The sequence below is a fragment of the Musca vetustissima genome, unplaced genomic scaffold (assembly GCF_032173495.1).
Source record: "Musca vetustissima isolate MV318-11 ecotype Yass unplaced genomic scaffold, APGP_CSIRO_Mvet_v1 utg6823, whole genome shotgun sequence".
Taxonomy (NCBI): Eukaryota; Metazoa; Arthropoda; class Insecta; order Diptera; family Muscidae; genus Musca; species Musca vetustissima.
Genome location: NW_026883386.1, coordinates 290,864 through 314,480, shown reverse-complemented (window position 1 = coordinate 314,480; position 23,617 = coordinate 290,864). Strand labels below are relative to the sequence as shown.

General features: G+C 36.2%; 1 protein-coding gene across 1 annotated transcript in view; it reads left to right on the top strand.

Annotated features, from left to right (window-relative positions):
- LOC133330259 (myosin-2 heavy chain, non muscle) overlaps positions 1-21,264 on the top strand; it is a 31,415-nt gene extending 10,151 nt beyond the window's left edge. The window contains exon 8 of the mRNA XM_061538717.1: positions 21,095-21,264. Coding sequence (XP_061394701.1) covers positions 21,095-21,264 — 170 coding nt within the window. The remainder of the gene's footprint in view (positions 1-21,094) is intronic.
- Positions 21,265-23,617: the final 2,353 nt, after the last annotated feature.

Below are 23,617 nucleotides of genomic sequence, written 5' to 3'. Positions count from 1 at the left end.
CATTACGACACTCCTGATCGTACCACGGATTTTTTGATGGTGGTCTTTGGTACCCAAGTGTTCCTTAACTGCAGTTTGTAGGGAGTGGGCAATTCTTTGCCATTGTGCTTCTATATTATTATCACGACAAGGGTATGATTTTGTCAAACAGTTGGGTAAGTTGAGCGGAGTAGGTCTCGGCTACCTGTTGTGTTCCCAGATTTTCGACGGTAAATTTCCGTATTACATTAGATCGCACCTCTGCTGCTACATTAAGACGGCTGCCACAATGTAATGGTCGGAATAGATATATAGAGAGATATTCGCTCCCCGGATCGATCAGACGTCTAAAACACTGGATGAATGCCTTCCGTATATCACAACATGATCGATTTGATTTCCCTTTGTTCGATCGGTAGAAATCCAAGTGGCCTTGTGTATATCGAGGTGCTTGAATCTGGTGCTGCTAACTACCATGGTTTTTTGCTACCGCGAATCAACCTCATGCCGTTGTCTGATGTTTCTTCATGGAGTCATGGAATTTTCCGACGCTTGGGCCAAAGATATTTTCCCTTCCGATTTTTGCATTAAAATCTCCTAGCAGAATTTTAATGTCATGGCCAGGGCAACGATCATATGCTGTATCTAGAGAGAAATCCTAGTGTCCTTGTGTGTATCGATATGCTTTAATCTGGTGCTTCTAACTACCATGTTTTTTTGCTGCCACGAAGTCAATCAACCTCATGCCGTTGTCTGATGTTTCTTCATGGAGGCAGAATTTTCCGACGGTGGGGCCAAAGGTATTTTCCCTTCCATTGCCATGACCAGGGCAACGATCATATGCTGTTTCTAGGCGCTCGTAAAATATGTCTTTGGTCTGTTCATCTTTATCTTCGGTCGGAGCATGGGCGCAAATGAGACTGATGTAGAACAACTTCGCTTTTATACGGATTATAGCAATTCGCTCATCTACTGGAGTGACTCTGGAGACGAGGTCTTTTATTCTCCTGTTAACCATTAAGCCGCAGCCAAATTCATGTCTCGTTTCATGACAGCTATAATAAAGGGCGTAAATCATCTGATTTACTTACGCCAGTCCCTTTCCTGTAAGGCAATAATATCGGATTTGTGCTTCTTGATTACATCCGCCAAATCGAAAACTGCTCCTGTTCTGTACAAGGTGCGCACATTCCAAGTGCAGATTCTCAGATCGTGGTCCTTTATACATTTTTTATACCCTCCACCATATCTTCTGAAGGAATTGAGATAGGGTGCTGAAATTTTGCATAGGGTTGTCTTTTGTCTGCAGGCAGGTCAAGTTCGAAGATGGGATATATCGGTCCACGTTTAGGCATAGCTCCCATATAACGGTACCCCCCAATTTTCGGTATTTTGGGGTTCTTGAGCGCGTTTTTAACCGAATACGCTGAAATTTGGTACATTGGGTTCTTATTGGGTACTAAATGTCCCCACAAAAAATTATAAGTATAGGTCCACATTTTCTGGTAGCCCCCATATAACGGTACCTCCTAATTTTCAGTATTTTGGGGGTTTTGGTCGTATTTTTTCACCGAATTGGCAGTAATTTAGCATTTCGAGTTCTTAATAGGTACAAAATCTCTCCACATAAAATTATAAATATAGGTCAATTTTTTCGGATATCCCCCATATAAGGGTACCCCCCAATTTTCGGTATTTTGGGGTTCTTGAGCGCGTTTTTCAACCGAATACGCTGAAATTTAATACATTGGGTTCCCTATATTTTCATTTCTAGTACCTGTCAGTATATCTATGGTGAAGGGTATCCAAAGTTCGGCCCGGCCGAACTTAACGCTTTTTCACTTGTTATAGTTCTTATGAGAGAACTCGCCGCACATATTAGGTCACTATTTCATCGGGTGATGAAAAATAGGTCCCCAGGTGGTACCGCGGTTAAGTTAGTGTCCACAATTGATATGAAAGAGGGAATAAGATAAGCCTGGACTTCGCCATGTTAAAGGCAATCAGAGCCATTGCTTGGTATCAACCATCCTCTACGCCATCCCGCCTTATATGACCCTTAAAAAAATATTCTTTAAAAAATCCACGCCTTGTATGATCTTAAAAAAATATTCTTTAAAAAATCCAAGCCTTATATAGGCATTGAGAAAATATTCTGTAATAAATCCACACCTCAAAGGACCCTGGAAAAATATTCTTTAAAAATCCACATCTTAAAGGACCCTGGAAAAATATTCTTTTAAAAATCCTCGCCTTAAAGGATCCTGGAAAATATTCTTTAAAAAATCCACGCCTTATATAGGCCTTGAAAAAATATTCTTTTTCTATTTGTTGGCTATTTGTTTAGATGCGAAAGAAATGGTGGAACATGACACCAATAATCCCAACCAGCCGCAAAATAATCATCTCATGTAAAGACTTCCAAAATAACGCTTTTCAATTTAATTTTTTTTTGAAATAAAAAATATGAGACGATTGCTCTGCCACAGAGGCTGATGCTCTTGTTTTTTGTGGCCGCTTTAAGCTGCCCGTGTGCTGCCCTCCTCAGCCATGGCAGCCAGTTGGTTGGTTGATAGTAACTATCAACAACCAAAGTCAGCCAGCCTGCCATCTAGCTAGCTTTGCTAGCTACGATTCATTGGTTTCCTTGAAGCCATTTCTCTGCGCGCTCAATAACAAAACATAATAAATTTCAATATAAAATACAATATTGCAAGGACAACGCGTAATAGACGTTCCCATACACACACACACATACACCCACCCACCCTGCTACCCAAACAAATTTGTTTTCTCGTAAATATATTTGTACGTATTTTTAAAATCACACTTTACATCTTTATTTGCAAGTGTATGTATGTGTGTGTGTGCGGCATTTTGATTTTACACGAATTTGTTCTTGTTCGATAAGTTGTTCCGCTTGGTTTTGTACCTTTATTGAATTCAAAACTGTGTAATAAAAATTAAAAATTGTTTTAATTAGTTTAAAATACATACACACACAATTAAATATTATTTATTAGTAACACACACACACATACAAAGCCTCCATAGAAGTTTGATTAACCAAATTATTAGTTGTCAACTTCAAAGGAGGAAGATGGACACACAAATTTTAGTTCGTATTTTATAGGAGACAAACAAAAATGCATGTTTATTCTTGTTGTAAAAGAGAGTTTAAAATTGGTGAAAATAGGAGATTTTAATTATTGAAATTTTAATATCTTCCAATTTTAGTTGCCCAAAAACGAAATGATTTTTTATCGGTTATTATGAGGAAACAGACCTACACACCACCTACAAAAACAAAGGACTTTGAAAATAATATTAAATATTATAATATAATATTATTTAAAAAATACACTTCCGGTGGGCCCTGACAAAATATTGCTTTAAAAATACCGTATTCCTTATAAAATACACGATTTGGAGGGCTTTGATGGATCTTTAAAAATATTCCCGACTTGGCTCCTTCAAAAAAATAAATGTATATTTCCGATTAAATCCAGCACCCTAGGATGATTCTATGCACAATTCTAAGCAACTTTGGTGAAGGAACTATAGGCCTATCTCGATTTTCGAGATAGACTTTTAAAAAAAAGGATTTTCCCTATAACATCATTTTTATTTAAAATTCAATTTTTTATTTAAAAGTGAGAGACTCGAACAACGATATAGACCCATGGTTCCTTCACCAAAGGAAGGATATATATATATATATAATCCACGCCTTCGTGGCTACCGAAAAAAATAGTCTTTAAGACCAACGGAGCCTTGAAGGACTCCGAAATGTGATTTAAAACATTTATGTCCAAAGAAAAAACATTCTTTTGAAAACCACGATTTGTTGGACCATTAGAAAACCCACTTTGGTTAGCCGGGAAAATTATATATTTTTTAAAATCATAGATATTGTGTAAGAAGACACACCTTAATGGACCCAGGTAAAAAGGTTAAAAAAATACACTCTCAAATATCACCCAAAATATTATTTTGGGTCATAATTGCGGCCTCTGTAGCGACCAGAAAAACCGACAAAAATAAAGTTTTAGATCCATTTCATCCCCTAAATCCCCGATCTTTTCCAAAAACAATAGGGGTCTTCATTGGTCAGAACCCATCCTACATGTAAAATTTCATGAAGACTGGTCCATAACTGTGGCCTGTATCGTGTTTACAAATTATAATGGACAGACAGACGGACGGACACACATGTCTAGATCGACTCAGCTAGTCGAGATATGACGATCGGTATACTTAAAGGTGGGTCTAGGACCAATATTTCGCGGCGTTACAAACTTTTGGGGCTGCACAATGCTATAATACCCTGACAACATAGTTGTGTAGGGTCCTGACAACATAGTTGTGTAGGGTATAAACACTACAAAATATTCTAAAAATCTACTCTTTGATGGATCCCGAAAAAATAAAATTAATAGCACTTAAGGACCGCGAAAATGTGTTCTAAATACATTCGGTCATTTAACATTTTTTTTAAATGGAACCTATCACTTCTCAAGAATGTCTATTCAAAATTCCATATGGAAATTTCAAAAAACGTTTTTAATTACGTTGTAATTTTGAGATTTGGATGTTCCCGTGATCGGCAATCATGTTAAATAAAAAAACTATTATTAAAATAATCCACGCAGATCCGGAAAAAGTATTCTTAAAAAACACGCTATGATGGACCCTTAATAAATAATCCTTAAAGGTCCTTAACGACTGAATGGTCCTTTCAAAAATTCATGCTTGGTGTGGATTTTTATACCCTTCACCACACTGTGGTACAGGGTATATTTTGTTAACAGGCAAAAGGAATGGAGATAGACCCATGGTTCCTTTTGAGAATATGCATAGAATCACTTTCCGAGTCGATTTATGCATATCCGTCCGTCGGACTGTCCGTCTGTTGAGGTTAAATTCTAAACAAAGTACAGGTCGCATTTATCATCCGATTTGGATAAAATTTGGCACATGCCACTTATTTGGCCCAAGGACGAACCCTATTGAAATTGGGAAAAATCGTTTCAGATTTAGATATAGCTCCCGTATTTATGTTCGTTCGATTTTATTTAAATGGTGCACCAAAGTTCCTATATATATCGTTCCTATATTTGCACGAATTTTGGCATAGCGTACTGAATTTAGTCTAGAACGATGTGTGTTAAATTTCGTGAAAATCGCTTAAGATTTAGATATAGCTCCCATATATAGTTTCGACCGATTTTAGGTAAATGGTGCACCAAAGTCTCTGAAAACCATTAGATTTGCACGAATTTTGGCATAGCGTACTGAATTTAGTCTAGAACGATGTGTGTTAAATTTCGTGAAAATCGGTTCAGAATTAGATATGGCTCCCATATATAGTTTCGATCGATTTTAGGTAAATGGTGCACCAAAGACCCTGAAAATCATTAGATTTGCACGAAATTTGGCATAGCGTACTGAATTTAGTCTAGAACGATGTGTGTTAAATTTCGTGAAAATCGGTTCAGAATTAGATATAGCTCCCATATATATGTTCGTCCGATTTTATGTTAATGGTGCACCAAAGTCCCTATATATCCTTCGATTTGCACGAAATTTTGATTTATACGTAAATAAAGAACTCAAAAAGTGGCCGAATGGACAAAACATACTGAAATAAGTGTAACCTAACATGTGACAGGTTTCGATGAAATCGGTTTAGATTTCGATATTTTGCTTTAAATTTATTTACATAATTTTGTCCCATTGGTAAGAAGCAACTCTATATTTGACCAACATTTAATATAGGTTGCAGAATGACTTCTGTTAGAATTCCATCTGTTGAATATATCCAAAGTGGTGAAGGGTATCATATAGTTTTGATGTTATTTTTGATATTAATTCAAAAATATGTTTAAAACCAGTGAGCGGAGCAGTATAGTCGGACGGGGCCGACCATACGTTACCCTACACAACTACCACGGAACTCAAATTTTCTGCGGATGTTTATTCTGAGTCTGGGCAATATTTCGTGATATTTGCTCCCTATTGCCCGATTAGAGGTAAACAGCACCTCTGCCTCACACTCACATATTTTCCGAATATTACGAGTATTCACTACAGCTATTGTACAAATTCCTTTCCCCGTGGGTTGTGTTGTGATGTTCGGCTTTCATTTGTGGTCTATAGATCGACTAGAAAATAACACAAAAAATTAAGTTTTCGGTCCAATTCATCCCAAAATTATTATCTGATCATCACCGAAAATTATAGGCGTTGTCCTTCACCATAACTGGAACCTCATTGAACATTTCAAATCGATCGGCGCTATAGTCCCGCTCTCTAGAGTGATAATGGGTTACTAAATAATATACGAATACGGAGATACCTGTGAATTTAAGTGCAACTCCCACATCCGAGCACATACAACAATATAATTGGTTTTAATTTAAAGGCCAACCACCCCTCTTGGATATACTATCAACTTCTCAGGCCTATGTCCTTCAGGAGTAAATATATACGCCATAGAATACAAATTTTGTAATTTTTCACACAAAGGTGAGGGTCCATTTGACCCGCTAAATATTGACCAATCTTTATCAAAGCAGGTATGCTTTTTCTTTGGCTCAATCCCCTTCTCCATGTAAAAATTCAAGATGTTTGGGCCATAATTGCGGCCTCTGGAGCGACCAGAAAAACCGACAAAAATTAAGTAATTGGTCCATTTCATCCCCTAAATATTATCCGATCTTTCCCAAAATCAATAGGGGTCTTCATTAGGCTGAACCCATCCTACATCCAAAATTTCTTGAAGATTGGTCCATAACTGTGGCCTGTATCGTGTTTACAAAATATAATGGACAGGCGGACAGACGGACACATATGTCTAGGTCGACTCAGCTAGTCGAGATATGACGATCGGTATACTTAAAGGGTATACTTAAAGGGTCTAAGACCAATATTTCGCGGCGTTACAAACTCTTGGGGCTGCATAAAGCTATATTACCCTGACAACAAAGTTGTGTAGGGTATAAAAATCACATTTCGAATAAATTCGTTAAATAATCATAGTCTCTGAAAAAAATCCTTAAATAATTCAAGCTTTAAAAGACCTTTAAACATTTTATTCTTTAAATAATTCACGAATTGAAGGAATATTATTAAGAACTATTCCGTTTTGTTTTTTATCATCCAAAGTATTTCCCACCTACATTGTCTGCCCAGGATATATTTTCCCTTGAGAATATTTTTGCCTATATCACCAAAGGTAAATAAATCTTCGTAGCAAACATTTGAAATTTCGTCGGATCATTTTCTACAAGTTAAATACATTTTGTAATCGTTTGAAATTTTTTATTTTATTTTCAATATTTCATTCTGTCACATAAATACATTTATATTGAAATCACACTTTGTATTTTTTAAATAAGTATTATTTTGACATTTACCTTTCGAGCAAATGACAAAGCCTTAGAAATGTCTACCAACCACTCAAAATAAATACAAAACAAAAACAATAACAACTTTGTGTAACAAACGATGCTACTGAGAATCGAAAAAAACCAACAAAAGTGTTGCTGGCAACAGCTCCCAGCAGCAAAAAGCTCGCAGGAGAAAATAACTCATTCTCTAGGAGTCACCTGGCTAATACACATATCAATCAACTTAACATTCAAACGCACAAACGCCCACACGCCCTCTGAAACAACAACAAACACACACTCACTTACAAACATAAATTACCCTTGCCCCATTTTGATTGCTGTCTATATATGGTAGGGAGGGAGAGAGGGATGGCTCGCTCACTCTCTCACTCAATTCCAATTGACTCCCTATGTTTCACTATGTCTCCACAGGTATTGTCATACATCCATGACATTTGTACGCATACTGCTACTGTCCGTGTGTGTGTTACTACTACACAACTACAACTGTGATATAATTGAATAAAACATGTCGTTGTATGTAACAGCAGAAACACACAGCATAACATACTTATATATCGCACCATATAAGTTACTAGATATAAAGATCCCACACACATACATGTAAATGGTGAAAGGAAATGTAGCATTTTTATTAAACAAAAGTTGAATATATTCAACTAGTTTTGAATGCAAAAGGTTGGTTATTTTTAGGATGAAATATCGAAATCATCGTACAAATATGACTTGAACTTATTCCATATAGTCGGTTATACGTTGCGTATGATTTACAATTATTATCATGCATACGCACCAGAGTATACATCTCCCTTGAACTAATATTGTTTACAGAATCCACGCCTTATATAGGCCTTGAAAAATATTCTTTACAGAATCCACGCCTTATATAGGCCCTGAAAAAATATTCTTTACAGAATCCACGCCTTATATAGGCCTTGAAAAAAATATTCTTTGCAGAATCCACGCCTTATATAGGCCATGAAAAAATATTCTTTACAGAATCCACGCCTTATATAGGCCATGAAAAAATATTCTTTACAGAATCCACGCCTTATATAGGCCATGAAAAAATATTCTTTACAGAATCCACGCCTTAGATAGGCCTAGAAAAAAATATCCATTACAGAATCCACGCCTTAGATAGGCCTAGAAAAAATATTCTTTAAAAAATCCACGCCTTAGATAGGCCTAGAAAAAATATTCTTTAAAAAATCCACGCCTTAGATAGGCCTAGAAAAAATATTATTTAAAAAAATCCACGCCTTGTATGACTCTTAAAAAAATATTCTTTAAAAAATCCACGCTTTGTATGACCCTGGAAAATGTTTCCTTAAAAAATTCACATTTGAAAATATCCACTCTATTTCAGGTATATAAAAGCCTTGTACATTTTCATAAAAGTATTTGCTATAAAATTGAAAATTCGGACATGAGATAGTGCATCGGAATATTTTTGGAAAACATTTAAAAAAACATATTTTTTAAATTCACGCTACTGAGGCGAAAAACGCTACATGAAGGAGCATTTTGAAAAGCTTCTGGTATCAAATGGTGGTGATGAAGAACCTACTCGAGAACCATTAAGAGATGACGGTATGGAGGTCATGTGTAGCAATTAATCGGCTGAAGAACAATAAAGCACCAGGTGCCGAACTATCCAAGACCGAAGGTCAGGAGCATGCACCAGCTTATTTGTACAATTTGGCTAGAGGAATGCATGCCCAATGATTGGAACCTCAGCATCCTGTGTTCCGTGCACAAAAAAAAGAGACAAGCCTGCTTTCCATCGCATATAAAGTGCTATCCAGTGTGCTGTGTGAACGATTGATGCCAATGGTAAACGACATTATTGGACCATACCAATGCGGCTTCAGACCTGGCAAATCCACCATTGGTCACATTTTCACGCAGCGTCAAATCCTGGAAAAATAAACCACCTATTCGTCGACTAGGTGTTTAAAGCCATGTCTACGTTCGACATTCCTGCAAAATTAATACGGCTATGCAGGATAACTTTAAGTGGCACAAGGTCGGCAGTTAAGGTCGAAAAGGACCTATCAGAGCCCTTCAATACTCAACGAGGATTCAGACAAGGTGACAGTTTGTCGTGTGATCTTTTTAACATCCTGCTGAAAAAGGTCATACGAGATTGAAAGATGAACAGAAATGGCACTCTGTACACCAAACAACACATGTTACTCGCCTACGCCGATGACATCGATATAATGGATCGAACATTGCGAGCGGTAACAGCCATCTTTGAACAAATTGAGAAGGAATCTGGCAGTAAACGGGGAGAAGACCGAGCTGATGGTATCAACGCGCAAGACGTCCAGTAGACTCGAACTTGAAAACTACAGCTTCGAGGTAGTGAACGATTTTATATACATATGTACCGCCATAAACAAAACTAATAAAATCAGCTCTCCGGAGGAGAATAGTGTTGGGCAACAGATGCAACTATGGTCTGAGTAAGCAACTCAAAAGCAAGGCCACCTCTCGCCAGACCAATCTCGCACTCCACAAGACGCTGATATTACCTATGCTGTTGTATGGACCTAAAGCAGGGAACTTGCGTAAGCACATGAGGCAGGTCTTGAAGTGTTTTAGATACAAATTCTCCAGAAGATCTATAGCCGATCTGCGTCGATGATGAATATCACCTTCGAATGAATCATGAGTTGTACCATCTATTGTCGTACATCGACATTGTTAGACATATTGAGCTGCTGCGACTACGTTGGCTAGGTCATGTTGTGAGAATGGATGAAGATGCCTCAGCCCAGAAGGCATATAAAAGCGAACCAGCTGATGGTTCACGCAGAAGGGAAGACCACGATTCTGATGGAAAGATCAAGTAGAAGACAAAATCTCGGACAATGGCCTTTAAAATTGGATGAGCATTACGACACTCCTGATCGTACCACGGATTTCTTGGGATCCAAGTGTTGCTTTTGCTGCAGTTTGTAGGGAGTGAGCAATTCTCTGCCATTGTGCTTCTATATTATTATCTCGACAAGGAGTGCTTTCGTCAAGCAGTTGGATAAGTTGAGCGGAGTAGGTGTTTGCAGCTTTTCGATGACAAATTTCCATGTTACATTAGATCGCACCTTTGCTGCAACATTAAGACGAGTGCGAACCTTGGCTGCCAGAACTTTGCTTTTACACGGATTAAAGCAATTCGCTCATCTACTGCAGTGAATCTGGAGACGAGGTCTTTTAACCATAAATCCGCAGCCAAATTCAGGTCTCGTTTCATGGCAGCTATAATACAGGGCGTAATCATCTGATTTACTTACGCCAGCCCATTTCCATCGCATTTCTTGTAAGGCAATAATATCGGCTTTGTACTTCTTGAGTACATCCGCCAAAACGAACACTGCGCCTGTTGCTGTTCATCACGTTTGCGGGGGTCGTCAACATTAGTTGGGTTTGGTTTTCTTTTTCTTTGCTTTTTCATAGTAGGTTCGGTTTTCCGAGTGTGGGCAACTAACCCGACGTCTCAACCCATTTTTTTATAGTTCTTATGGGTCAACTCGCGGCATATATTAGCTCACTATTTCATCGGATGATGAAAATAGCTACCCCAGGTGGCACCACGGTGAGGTCAGTGTCCACAATTGAGATGAAAGAGGGACCAAAATAAGCCTGGACTTCGCCATGTTAAAGCCAATCAGAGACGATGCTTGGTATATATCATCCCCTACACCACCCTAGAATCCATGCTTATGTTAAAATTTAAAAAAAATATATTCTTTTAAAATCCACACATGCAAATATAAATATATAGTTTTAATCCACGCTATTATTTGCCTTTGTAATAGGTCTTTAGTAGGGCGTTAATGAAACGGGCCCCACGTTGGGCGCCAGAGTACTATACCTCTCGTAGGGAGCCTGTTACACCTTTATAAAATAGTTTTCCAAATATTCCACACGTTTGATAGTCCTTGAACATTGTTTGAAATTTTTTCACTTGAATTTTCCCAAAATCATCCCAATTTGAAATCAATAATTTCAACACCCATTTTTTCCAATTTAACCTCTTTATCAGGTGTTCTTTTAAATTTGTTTCTATAATCATTTATTCCTTCTAAGAATTGTATGTATGTATGTGTGTTATTTTCCATATTTAATTTTGCCATACAAATAAACATTCCATTAGCAGACAATGAATGGCTCCTGGCCATAATACAACAACAACAATTGTTGCCAATGATATAGTCATCAGTCTGTCAGTCAGTTAGTCAGGCAACCACTTTCTGTCATTTTCATGGATTTCTTTTTATACCCTACACAACTATGTTGTCAGGGTATTATATCTTTGTACAACCCCAAGAGTTTGTAAGGCCGTTAAATATTGGTCCTAGACCTACCTTTAAGTATACCAATCGTCATATCTCGACTAGCTGAGTCGATCTAGACATGTGTGTCCGTCCGTCTGTCCATTATAATTTGTAAACACGATACAGGCCATACAGTTATGGACCAATCTTCACGAAATTTTACATGTAGGATGGGTTCTGGCCAATGAAGACCTGTATTGTTTTTGGTAAAGATCGGTTAATATTTAGGGGGTAAAATGGACCAAAAACTTAATTTTTATCTGATTTTCTGGTCGCTCCAGAGGCCGCAATTATGGCTAGAACATCACGATTTTTTACATGGAGAAGGGGAACAGGCTAAAGAATAAGCATGCTTTTTTTGATAAGGATTGGTCAATATTTAGCGGGTCAACTGTACCCTGACTTTTGTGTGAAAAATTGAATGACAAAAATTGTATTATATAGCGTATACATTTACCCCTGAAGGACATAGAGCCGAATTGTTGACCTTTAAAATGATGCCAATTACACATAAATATTTACGGGTGCTTACATATTCAGATATTATTTAGTTACCCATTACCACACTAGAGGGCGGAAATATAGCTTTGAAATGTTCCATGAGGTTCCAGTTATGGTCAAGGACAACGCCTATAATTTTCGGTGATGATCAGATAATAATTTTGGAATGAAGTGGACCAAAATCTTAATTTGTTGTGTTCTTTTCGAGCCGATCTAAAGACCACAATTAAATACGAGCATCACAACACAAACCACGGTGAAGGGAATCTGGACAGTAGCTGTACTGAAATATCATGAAATATTGCCCAGGCTCGGAATTAACGTCCGCAGAAAGTTGGAGTTCCATGGTAGTTGTGTAGGGTATCGTATGGTCGGTCCCGTCCGACTATATTGCTCCGCTCATTGTTGTTATATCTATAAAATATGAAAGTTTTTTTCTGGTGTTGTGTCTCTGTGTGAAAGTGTAAGTGTTTAAGTGCCCCACACACACACATGCATACATAGCCGACAACATTATTGATATGCATTGATGAATGTCGATGATTGTCGTCCTGTCTGTCTGTCTGCCTGCCTGACAATCAATTAAATCAGTGTTATATGTGTATCTGTGTGTGTGTACACACACATACACGTGAGGTGTTTATGTTGAGTGTGTAATTCCTTGTGATGAATAGCAGCAGCATGATAATGATGCTGCTGCTATCATATTTTACAGCCTGTTTTTGTAAAATTCCAAACGAACGAATTCGCGTGACTTACGACCAAACCTTTATTTATGTTTATAAATGTTTTCTGATTCAAAACAAAAATAAATGACATATTTTTCAAAACCAAGGAGTTTGGTCGTAAGTCACTCGAATTCGTTCGTTTGGAATTTTACAAAAACAGGCTGTTAGTTTTGTAGGTCAGTGATAGAGTTCGATTGATTTCTCCGTGACTGCCTTGAATATGCGGGCGCCAACATATACACACACATACATATGTGTTTATTGGTAATTACATAAATATATCAAACGGCACTTTACTTGCATGTACATGCACTGAATTTGTAAAAGAGCACCGCATACTGGTCGAGACTTACCGTTACACATCAGGCTTCTGCATGCATGTAAATCCTTTGTTGTTATCGTTTTTGTTGTTGTTTTTTTGTTTTGCTCTTCTAGTGCAAATGGAAATATCAGCTGTTGCTATTTGTTATCATACTACCTACAATACAGTAGATACTTTTGTTTACAACAACAATAAAAATAACAAAATATTGTATTTATTGTTGTTGTTTTTTTGTGTCGATATTATTGAATTATAGAACTTTTTTTATTGAATTTTATTTTATTATTATTTTTTTTCTTTTATTCACCACAATCACAACAACAAATAATAAGCACTCAACATAGGACTCTTTTGTGAGGGGGGCAATTATTGGAATAGGTTCTTATTTATTTCTTCAGCCACATAGATTCTTTATTTAAAAAAATATTTTTTAATTTAATTTCACTTTTTTATTTAAAAAAAACCTAATTTAATTTCTTTCCTTTATTTAAAAAAAATTTAAAATTTCCGCTCCTCAATTTTCTTCCATTTTTGTTTTGCTTTTTTGGTTTATCACTTGATTTCTTATTTTGCTTGATTATTTCTCGTTACATTTTCCCGGTCTTTTCGTTTTGACATTTCCGACACTTTCTTCATAACCGCCGTTAGCCGTTTGACACCACAATTTCAAAATAGTATTTTTTTGAAATTAATTTTTAAATATTTTCTTTTTTATTCTATCACTACCGAATCGAAGTCGTTTGGACGATAGAAACGTTGTTTCACGGACGCAGGACGCGTAACAAATGAACCGAAACTTTAAAGCTAAACAACGCACCAAACGTTGTTATATGGCATAACAAAAAGGTTCTGGTTCTTTTTTTGCAATAATAAAATCTGAGCGCACACAATGAAAGCGTTTGGGCGATGGCGTTGGAGGAAAAACAACAGATACATAGTTTAAGGGGATATACAATTTTTTAAAAATATATATTTTTAGAGAGTAAAAAATAAAGTAAATAATTTATATGGGCGTGGATTTTTTTTAAAATATTTTTAGACAACTATCACAGGCGTGGATTTTTTTAAAAATATTTTTAGACAACTATGAAAGGCGTGGATTTTTTTAAAAATATTTTTAGACAACTACCACAGGCGTGGATTTTTTTAAAAATATTTTTAGACAACTATCACAGGCGTGGATTTTTTTAAAAACATTTTTAGACAACTATCACAGGCGTGGATTTTTTTAAAAACATTTTTAGACAACTATCACAGGCGTGGATTTTTTTAAAAACATTTTTAGACAACTATCACAGGCGTGATTTTTTTAAAAACATTTTTAGACAACTATCACAGGAGTGGATTTTTTTAAAAACATTTTTAGACAACTATCACAGGCGTGGATTTTTTTAAAAACATTTTTAGACAACTATCACAGGCGTGGATTTTTTTAAAAACATTTTTAGACAACTATCACAGACGTGGATTTTTTAAAAACATTTTTAGACAACTATCACAGGCGTGGATTTTTTTAAAAACATTTTTAGACAACTATCACAGGCGTGGATTTTTTTAAAAACATTTTTAGACAACTATCACAGGCGTGGATTTTTTTAAAAAACATTTTTAGACAACTATCACAGGCGTGGATTTTTTTAAAAACATTTTTAGACAACTATCACAGGCGTGGATTTTTTTAAAAACATTTTTAGACAACTATCACAGGCGTGGATTTTTTTAAAAACATTTTTAGACAACTATCACAGGCGTGGATTTTTTAAAAACATTTTTAGACAACTATCACAGGCGTGGATTTTTTTAAAAACATTTTTAGACAACTATCACAGGCGTGGATTTTTTTAAAAACATTTTTAGACAACTATCACAGGCGTGGATTTTTTTAAAAATATTTTTAGACAACTATCACAGGCGTGGATTTTTTTAAAAATATTTTTAGACAACTATCACAGGCGTGGATTTTTTTAAAAATATTTTTAGACAACTATCACAGGCGTGGAGTTTTTAAAAATATTTTTAGACAACTATCACAGGCGTGGAGTTTTTAAAAATATTTTTAGACAACTATCACAGGCGTGGATTTTTTTAAATATTTAAATAACACAGGCGGGTGTGGCGTAGGGGATGATAGATACCAAGCAACGGATCTGATTGGCTTTAACAGGCTTATCTTGGTCCCTCTTTCATCTCAATTGTGGACACTGACCTCCCCGCGGTGTCACATGTCGTTTCCAGATTTTTTTAAAATATTTTTTAGAGGGCTAACACAGGCTGGTGTGGCTTAGGGGATGATAGATACCAAACAACGGCTCCGATTGGCTTTAACATGGCGAAGTCCAGGCTCATCTTGGTCCCTCTTTCATCTCAATTATGGACACTGACCTCCCCGCGGTGTCACATGGTGTAGCTATTTTCATCACCCGTTGAAATAGTGAGCTAATATGTGCCGCGAGTTGACCCATAAGAACTATAAAAAAATGGGTTGAGACGTTGGGTTAGTTGCCCACTCTCACAAACCCCTCATACTATGAAAAAGCAAAGAAAAAGAAAACCAAACCCCCTTAACGTTGACGACCGCCGCAAACGTATAAAGGACCACGATCTTGCGAATCTGCACTTGGAATGTGCGCACCTTGTACAGAACAGGAGCAGTTTTCACTTTGGCGGATGTACTCAAGAAGTACAAAGCTGATATTATTGCCTTACAGGAAATGCAATGGAAAGGGACTGACATAAGTAAATCAGATGATTACGCCCTGTATTATAGCTGTCATGAAAGGAGACGTGCATTTGGCTGCGGATTTGAGGTTAACAGGAGAATAAAAGACCTCGTCTCCAGATTCACTGCAGTAGATGAGCGAATTGCTATAATCCGTATAAAAGCGAAGTTCTTCTACATCAGTCTTATTTGCGCCCATGCTCCGACCGAAGACAAAGATGAGCAGACCAAAGGCATATGTTACGAGCGCCTAGAAACAGCATATGATCGCTGCCCTGACCATGACACAAAAATTCTGCTAGGATATTTTAATGCAAAAATCGGAAGGGGAAATATTTTTGGCCCCACCGTCGGAAAATTCAGCCTTCATGAAGAAACATCCGGCAACGGCATGAGGCTGATTGACTTCGCCGCAGCAAAAAACATGGTACTTAGCAGCATCAGATTCAAGCATCTCAATATACACAAGGCCACCTGGATTTCTCCTGATCAAGAGTATGAGAAATCAATTTGATCATGTTGTGATAGACGGAAGGCATTCATCCAGTGTATTAGACGTTCGATCGATCCGAGGAGCGAATATCGATTCGGACTATTACGTTCTGGCAGCAAAGGTACGCACCCGTCTTAATGTAGCATCAAAGGTGCGATCTAATGTAACACTGTGGCTTCAGACCTGGCAAATCCACCATTGACCAGATTTTCACTCTGCGCCAAATCCTGTAAAAAAACCCACGAAAAACACATCGACACATACCACCTATTCATCGACTATAAAGCCGCATTCGACAGCCCTATCCGTTTAGAGGTGTTTAAAGAAATGTCTGCATTTGGTATTCCTATCTATGGGCCGATCTGCGTTGGCGGTGAATATCGCCGAACCAATAAGAGGTTATGGTATGAGTATACAAGCTATTCTAGCATCAATATGTTAGATCATAAAAGCAATTAATCGGCTCATGAACAATAAAGCAGCAGGAGCCGACGGGTTACCTGGTTCAGGAGCATTAGTACAATTTGGCTAGAAGAATGCATGCCCAATGATTGGAACCTCAGCTTGCTGTGTCACGTGCACAAAAAAGAAGACAAGAAGATATGGGCACAGTTTGCACTGCAAACTATAGAGGAATAACCTATAATAAGCTATCCAGCGTGCTGTGTGAACGACTGAAGCCATTATTGGACCATACCAATGCGGTTTGAGTTTTTTTTTTTTTTAATATTTTTTAGACAACTATCACAGGTGTGACAGGCCTCCTAAATTTTTTTAAATTCACGCCTTTGATAGGCCTCCTAATTTTTTTTTTAAGTCACGCCTTTGATAGGCCTCTTGAGAAATCCACGCCTTTCATCGGTCTCTAGAGAAATATTTAAAAAAATCCACGCCTTTGATAGGCCTTTTGAAAAATCCATGCCTTTTATAGGCCTCTTGAAAAATCCATGCCTTTTATAGGCCTCTTGAAAAATCCATGCCTTTGATAGGCCTCTTGAGAGATATTTAAAAAAATCCACGCCTTTGATAGGCCTCTTGAGAAATCCACGCCTTTGATAGGCCTCTTGAGAAATCCACGCCTTTGATAGGCCTCTTGAGAAATATTTTTAAAAAAATCCATGCCTTTGATAGGCCTCTTGAAAAATAATTAAAAAAAAACTCACCTGTAATAGGCCTCTAGAAAAATATTAAAAAAAAGCCCAACACTCATACGCCCTCCATTCCAATAAAACGAATTCATTGACGCCCAAACGCTTTTATTGTGTCATCTCTATATGGTAAAAATCATTACTTCCGTTTATATTTCATTGCAAAGGATAAACAAATATTGTGTGTATGTGTGTGTTTGAGCATCTATGTATATGGTGCAAATGTGTTTGGTAACAACACACAAAATAAAGAAGAAGAAACCTCATACATGTTGATTCATAAACAGGAGTTACAACAATAAACACTGTTTGATTCACTCTCTCTCTCTCTCTTCTTTTTTCTTTCGCTCATTCACCTCACACTCACTTGCATGCAGTGACTTATATAAATGAGAGAAGAAAATATCAACAATAATGGCGAGACGTCGACAGTAAATACCAACAAACATCTATGTTATCAACAATGATTTTGTTTTGTGTTTAAAAATTTCCGTTAAATTGTTCGGTTTTTAAAGGAAATGAGAAGTGAGAAGATTCAGATAAAATGAAGTAGAAGAAGATATGAAGTGTATAAGAGTCGTGTAGTTTCATGGTCAGCCGCCAGCATGAACAATAAATCCACATCAAATTTCAATTAATTATTTTAAATGGGTATTTAATTTAACTGTTATTGGAAAAACCACGCCTGTGATAGCTCTATAATAACAATTTTAAAAATCTAAATCCTGTAAAAAAAATCCACAATGCGATAGACACTCAAACAATATTTTTAAGAAATTCAGGTCTGTGATAACTTCATAAAAAATATTTTTAAGTAAATTTTTTTAAGAAATTCACGTTTGTCGTAGCTCTTTAAAATCCACGAAATCCTTAAAATTTTTTTTAAAAAAATCCACGCCGAGTTAGCTCTTGTCATGCCTGTGATAGTTGTCTAAAAACAATCCACGCCTGTGATAGTTGTCTGAAAACAATCCACGCCTGTGATAGTTGTCTAAAAACAATCCAAGCCTGTGATAACTGTCTAAAAACAATCCACGCCTGTGATAGTTGTCTATCCACGCCTGTGATAGTTGTCTATCCACGCCTGTGATAATTGTCTAAAAACAATACACGCCTGTGATAATTGTCCATAAACAATCCACGCCTGTGATAGTTGTCTAAAAACAATCCACGCCTGTGATAGTTGTCTAAAAACAATCCACGCCTGTGATAATTGTCTAAAAACAATACACGCCTGTGATAATTGTCTATAAACAATCCACGCCTGTGATAGTTGTCTAAAAACAATCCACGCCTGTGATAGTTGTCTAAAAACAATCCACGCCTGTGATAATTGTCTGAAAACAATACACGCCTGTGATAATTGTCTAAAAACAATCCACGCCTGTGATAGTTGTCTGAAAACAATACACGCCTGTGATAATTGTCTAAAAACAATACACGCCTATGATAATTGTCTAAAAACAATCCTCGCCTGTGAAAATTGTCTAAAAACAATCCTCGCCTGTGATAGTTGTCTATAAACAATCCACGCCTGTGATAGTTGTCTAAAAACAATCCACGCCTGTGATAGTTGTCTAAAAAATATTAAAAATAAAAACCACACCTGTGATAGCATCTTAAAAATATTTTAAAATATATTTTTTAAATAACTTTAAGAAAATTTCGTTGTAGAACATAAAATAGAATAAGAAGAATGAGTGATAACAAAAAAAAAAAAAAAATACCCAACACTAAATGAGCTGTGATTAATCGCTACAAAGAAATCACCGTCATAAAAATTGAAATTCAAAACTAAGAACGAACAGCAGCAGACGACGAATATTTGATGATGATGGGTGTCGGAACTTCGCCACCCCTCCCCCACCGAACAATCCTTCACACAATGTTGTTATGCTTTATTATGGCAATTGAAAGACATTCCACCAACGAAGAAACAAAAAAAGGCATATAAACTAAACAGAGGAAATTGCCAAACGAATGAAGTGCAGAAAACAAAACTACGAAAATCAAAAAGACACTCTCAAATAAATAAAGAAATATTATACCAAGAAGATTGTTGTCGTTGTTGGTGGTATTGCTGTTGTTGTCGTCTAATATTTGAAATGCCAATATACCACCACTTCGTAAACCCCATACGGGCAATTGTTTCTTGGTAGTGATTTTCTTTCATCCAACCAAACATCATCATTATTTTCATTGTGTGTGTGTGGGTTTGTCACACACTTGGAGTTACTTATCAAAAGGATTTACTTGGATTTACCAACGAAGGACGAATACAAATCAACAAATATTTTTGTTTTATTTTTGGTTACAGCTCCCACCGCCCTCCAAACATAAGCTGACTTGATGAGGGGGGCTTTCTGTTTGTTTTCGGTGGAAATCAAGGTAATAGAGATTTACCACAAGCCCACCGCATATTCAACAAGTAGTTTATTTATATTTGGTTGTTTGTGGATCGGAAATGAGTGGGGGAGAAGAGGGAGGGCAATGTAATGTAATAATAACCTTGAGTGGTTTATTTACAATTTAAATTTTCATGAAAAAATATTGTCAACTTTAAGACTGAAATTTTTTGATATATTTTCCATGGGCCTATATAAGGCGTGGATTTTTTAAAGATTAGTTTTGTCAAGATCTAGCCAAGGCGTGGATTTTTTAAAGATTACTTTTTCAAGGTCTAGCCAAGGCGTGGATTTTTTAAAGATTAGTTTTTCAAGGTCTAGCCAAGGCGTGGATTTTTTAAAGATTAGTTTTTCAAGGTCTAGCCAAGGCGTGGATTTTTTAAAGATTAGTTTTTCAAGGTCTAGCCAAGGCGTGGATTTTTTAAAGATTAGTTTTTCAAGGTCTAGCCAAGGCGTGGATTTTTTAAAGATTAGTTTTTAAAGGTCTAGCCATGGCGTGGATTTTTTAAACATTAGTTTTTCAAGGTCTAGCCAAGGCGTGGATTTTTTAAAGATTAGTTTTTCAAGGTCTAGCCATGGCGTGGATTTTTTAAAGATTAGTTTTTCAAGGTCTAGCCATGGCGTGGATTTTTTAAACATTAGTTTTTCAAGGTCTAGCCAAGGCGTGGATTTTTTAAACATTAGTTTTTTAAGGTTTTTTAAGACATACAAATGTGTCCTTTATAACTGGGTTTTGGTAATAGAGGTATGGTAACCTAATTTTTCACTTAAAAGGTATGGTATTTTGAAAAAAAAATAATAATAATTGCTAAAACTGCATGGCTTGAAAGTACATTTTCTTTAATAAGTTCTAATAAAATTTTACTAAACAAAATAATTAAAAAAATTTAAAAATGTTTAAAACCAAATTAATTGTTGTTCGAAAATTCCATTCTATGTGCCATATATTTTTGTTGTTGATGTTTGTTTCTCTGTGTGTGTTGAATTATTTAAAAAATATATTTAACTAATTTTTTGTTTCTGTTTTTCCCTTCCACTTAGGTCTTGACGCTCTAGTTCGTGAATTCAAATCGGGCAGGGTCACATTGAGACGTAATCGCCGCAAAACCCATACCAATGAGGCCCTGCAAGAAATGTTCCAGGTATTGGAGATAAGTCAAAAACAAAATCGCAACTCCAAGATCTGTGTGGATTTGAATCGAATGAATTAAGCAACGAACGAACGACCACAACCATGACTTTATTGTAATGAAAAAAATCAAAATTCCATTTTTTTAAACTTTATAACCTAATCAAGCCTGCCAACCCATAAGTATTTTTTTTGTATTTTTTTAATTCTGGATTATCGATATCGTTTTTTATGGACTGCAAGCTAACGCTCAAAGATCTTTATATTGTTTTTACATTTATATAAAAAATATTTACATATTATTAAACATACACATATACTTACTTATATATCAATCACATTTTTTTTTATTGTTATACACACAATATTTAAATATACCTAAAATTGTATTTTTTCTAATTATAATTATTATTTTTTTTTTGTAACAAAAGGGTTTTAAGGAGTGGTGGAAAATTTTTTATTCAGAAATCTAATAACCAGAAGTGCCTTTAAATTATCTAAAAGATAAAAAACACCGACTGACATTTTTTAAATTTTTTTTTTGAATACCATATTTTGAAAGTCTTTGTTTCAGATCCCCTAAAAATTAAAAAAAAGACATCTTCATAGCCAAATGTTATGGAAAATCAAAAAATAAATATTTAAGTTCCCCATTATAGTCCGTAATATTTTCCCACACTCCAGAACCCCCTATTAATAATATTCACATATTATATTATAATTAATATATATTATCACCACCACCACAACAATATTATACATACTTATATTATATTACTTACAAATATATATACACAAACTCCTATTACTCAATATATTTACCCATGTTCAACCTATTTTTTTTTTGTTTCCATTACTGAATTGTGTTCTATTCAAGAAAAATATTTTTTTTATTATATATTTCTTTTTTGTTATATTTGTTTACGCTACTTTGTTGCATTTATGAAAAAAAATTACCCAGCTTTTTGGCATTATATATTTTTATTGAAATTGAAATTATTTTATTTACCTATATTCAAAATATTATGAATTAAATTATTACTAATCCAACTTTGTAACACTTCCAATTTGTTTTCTTTTCTTTATTATATCTAATAAAAATTAATCCCAAAAAAAAATAAATATTTTTATCATCATTAGTCATTAATTATAATTAGAAACCCAACAATCGAATCCTCTACCTTTTTTCATTCCAATAAACCTACAATGATAGATACCAAGAAACGGCTCTGATTGGCTTTAACATGGCGAAGGCCCGATGTTTAAGTCCTGTATTATAGCTGCCATGAAACGAGACATGAATTAGGCTGCGGATTTATGGTTAAAAGGAAAAGAAAAGACCTCGTCTCCAGATTCACTCCAGTAGATGAGCGAATTGCTATAATCCGTATATCAGTGAAGTTTTTCTACATCAATCTCATTTGCGCCCATGCTCCGACCGAAGACAAGGATGAACTGACCAAAGACATATTTTACGAGCGCCTAGAAACAGCATATGATCGTTGCCCTGGCCATGACATTAAAATTATGCTAGGAGATTTTAATACAAAAATCGGAAATGCTGCAAATACAACAGGTAGCCGAGGCCTATTCCGCTCAACTTACCAAACTGCTTGATGAAAGCACTTCTTGCCCCGATAATAGTATAGAAGCACAATGGCAAAAAATTGCCCACAACACTTGGGTACCAAAAACCACCATCAAGAAACCCATGGTACGATCAGGAGTGTCGTAATGATAGTGATGTGAAAAAGGCAGCGTATTGGGCAACCCTACAGACAATAGCAACACGTAATGTGATGGAGAATTATCGGGAGAAATGGAGAGAGGAGAAACGTGTTTTCAGAAAAAAGAAGAAATAACAAGAAAAACGTGAGCGTGAGCGAATCGAGATGTACAGGAGTCAGAATGAAGTCCGAAAATTTTACCAACGAGTAAAACACCAAACCGAAGGCTTTGGTGCAGGCACATCCTCCTGTAGAAATGAAGAAGGAAACCTGGTGACAGATACAGACAGCGTGTTCAGGATCTGGAAGGAGCATTTTGAAAAGCTTCTGATATCAAATAGTGGCGGTGAAGTGAATACCCCAGAACCAATAAGAGACGATGGTATAGAGTGCAAGCAATAGAGTGTATAGAGTGCAAGCAATTAATCGGCTGAAGAACAATAAAACAGCAGGAGCCGACGTGTTACCAGCCGAACTATTCAAGACTGGTGGTCAGATGCTGGTCAGAAGCATGCACCAGCTTATTTGTACAATTTGGCTAGAGGAAAACATGTCCAATGATTGGAACCCCAGCATGCTGTGTCACGTGCACAAAAGGAGACAAGACGATATGTGTCGACTATAGGGGAATAAGTCTCCTTCCCATCGCCTATAAAGTGCTATCCAGTGTGCTGTGTGAACGACTGAAGCAAATGGTCAATGACATTA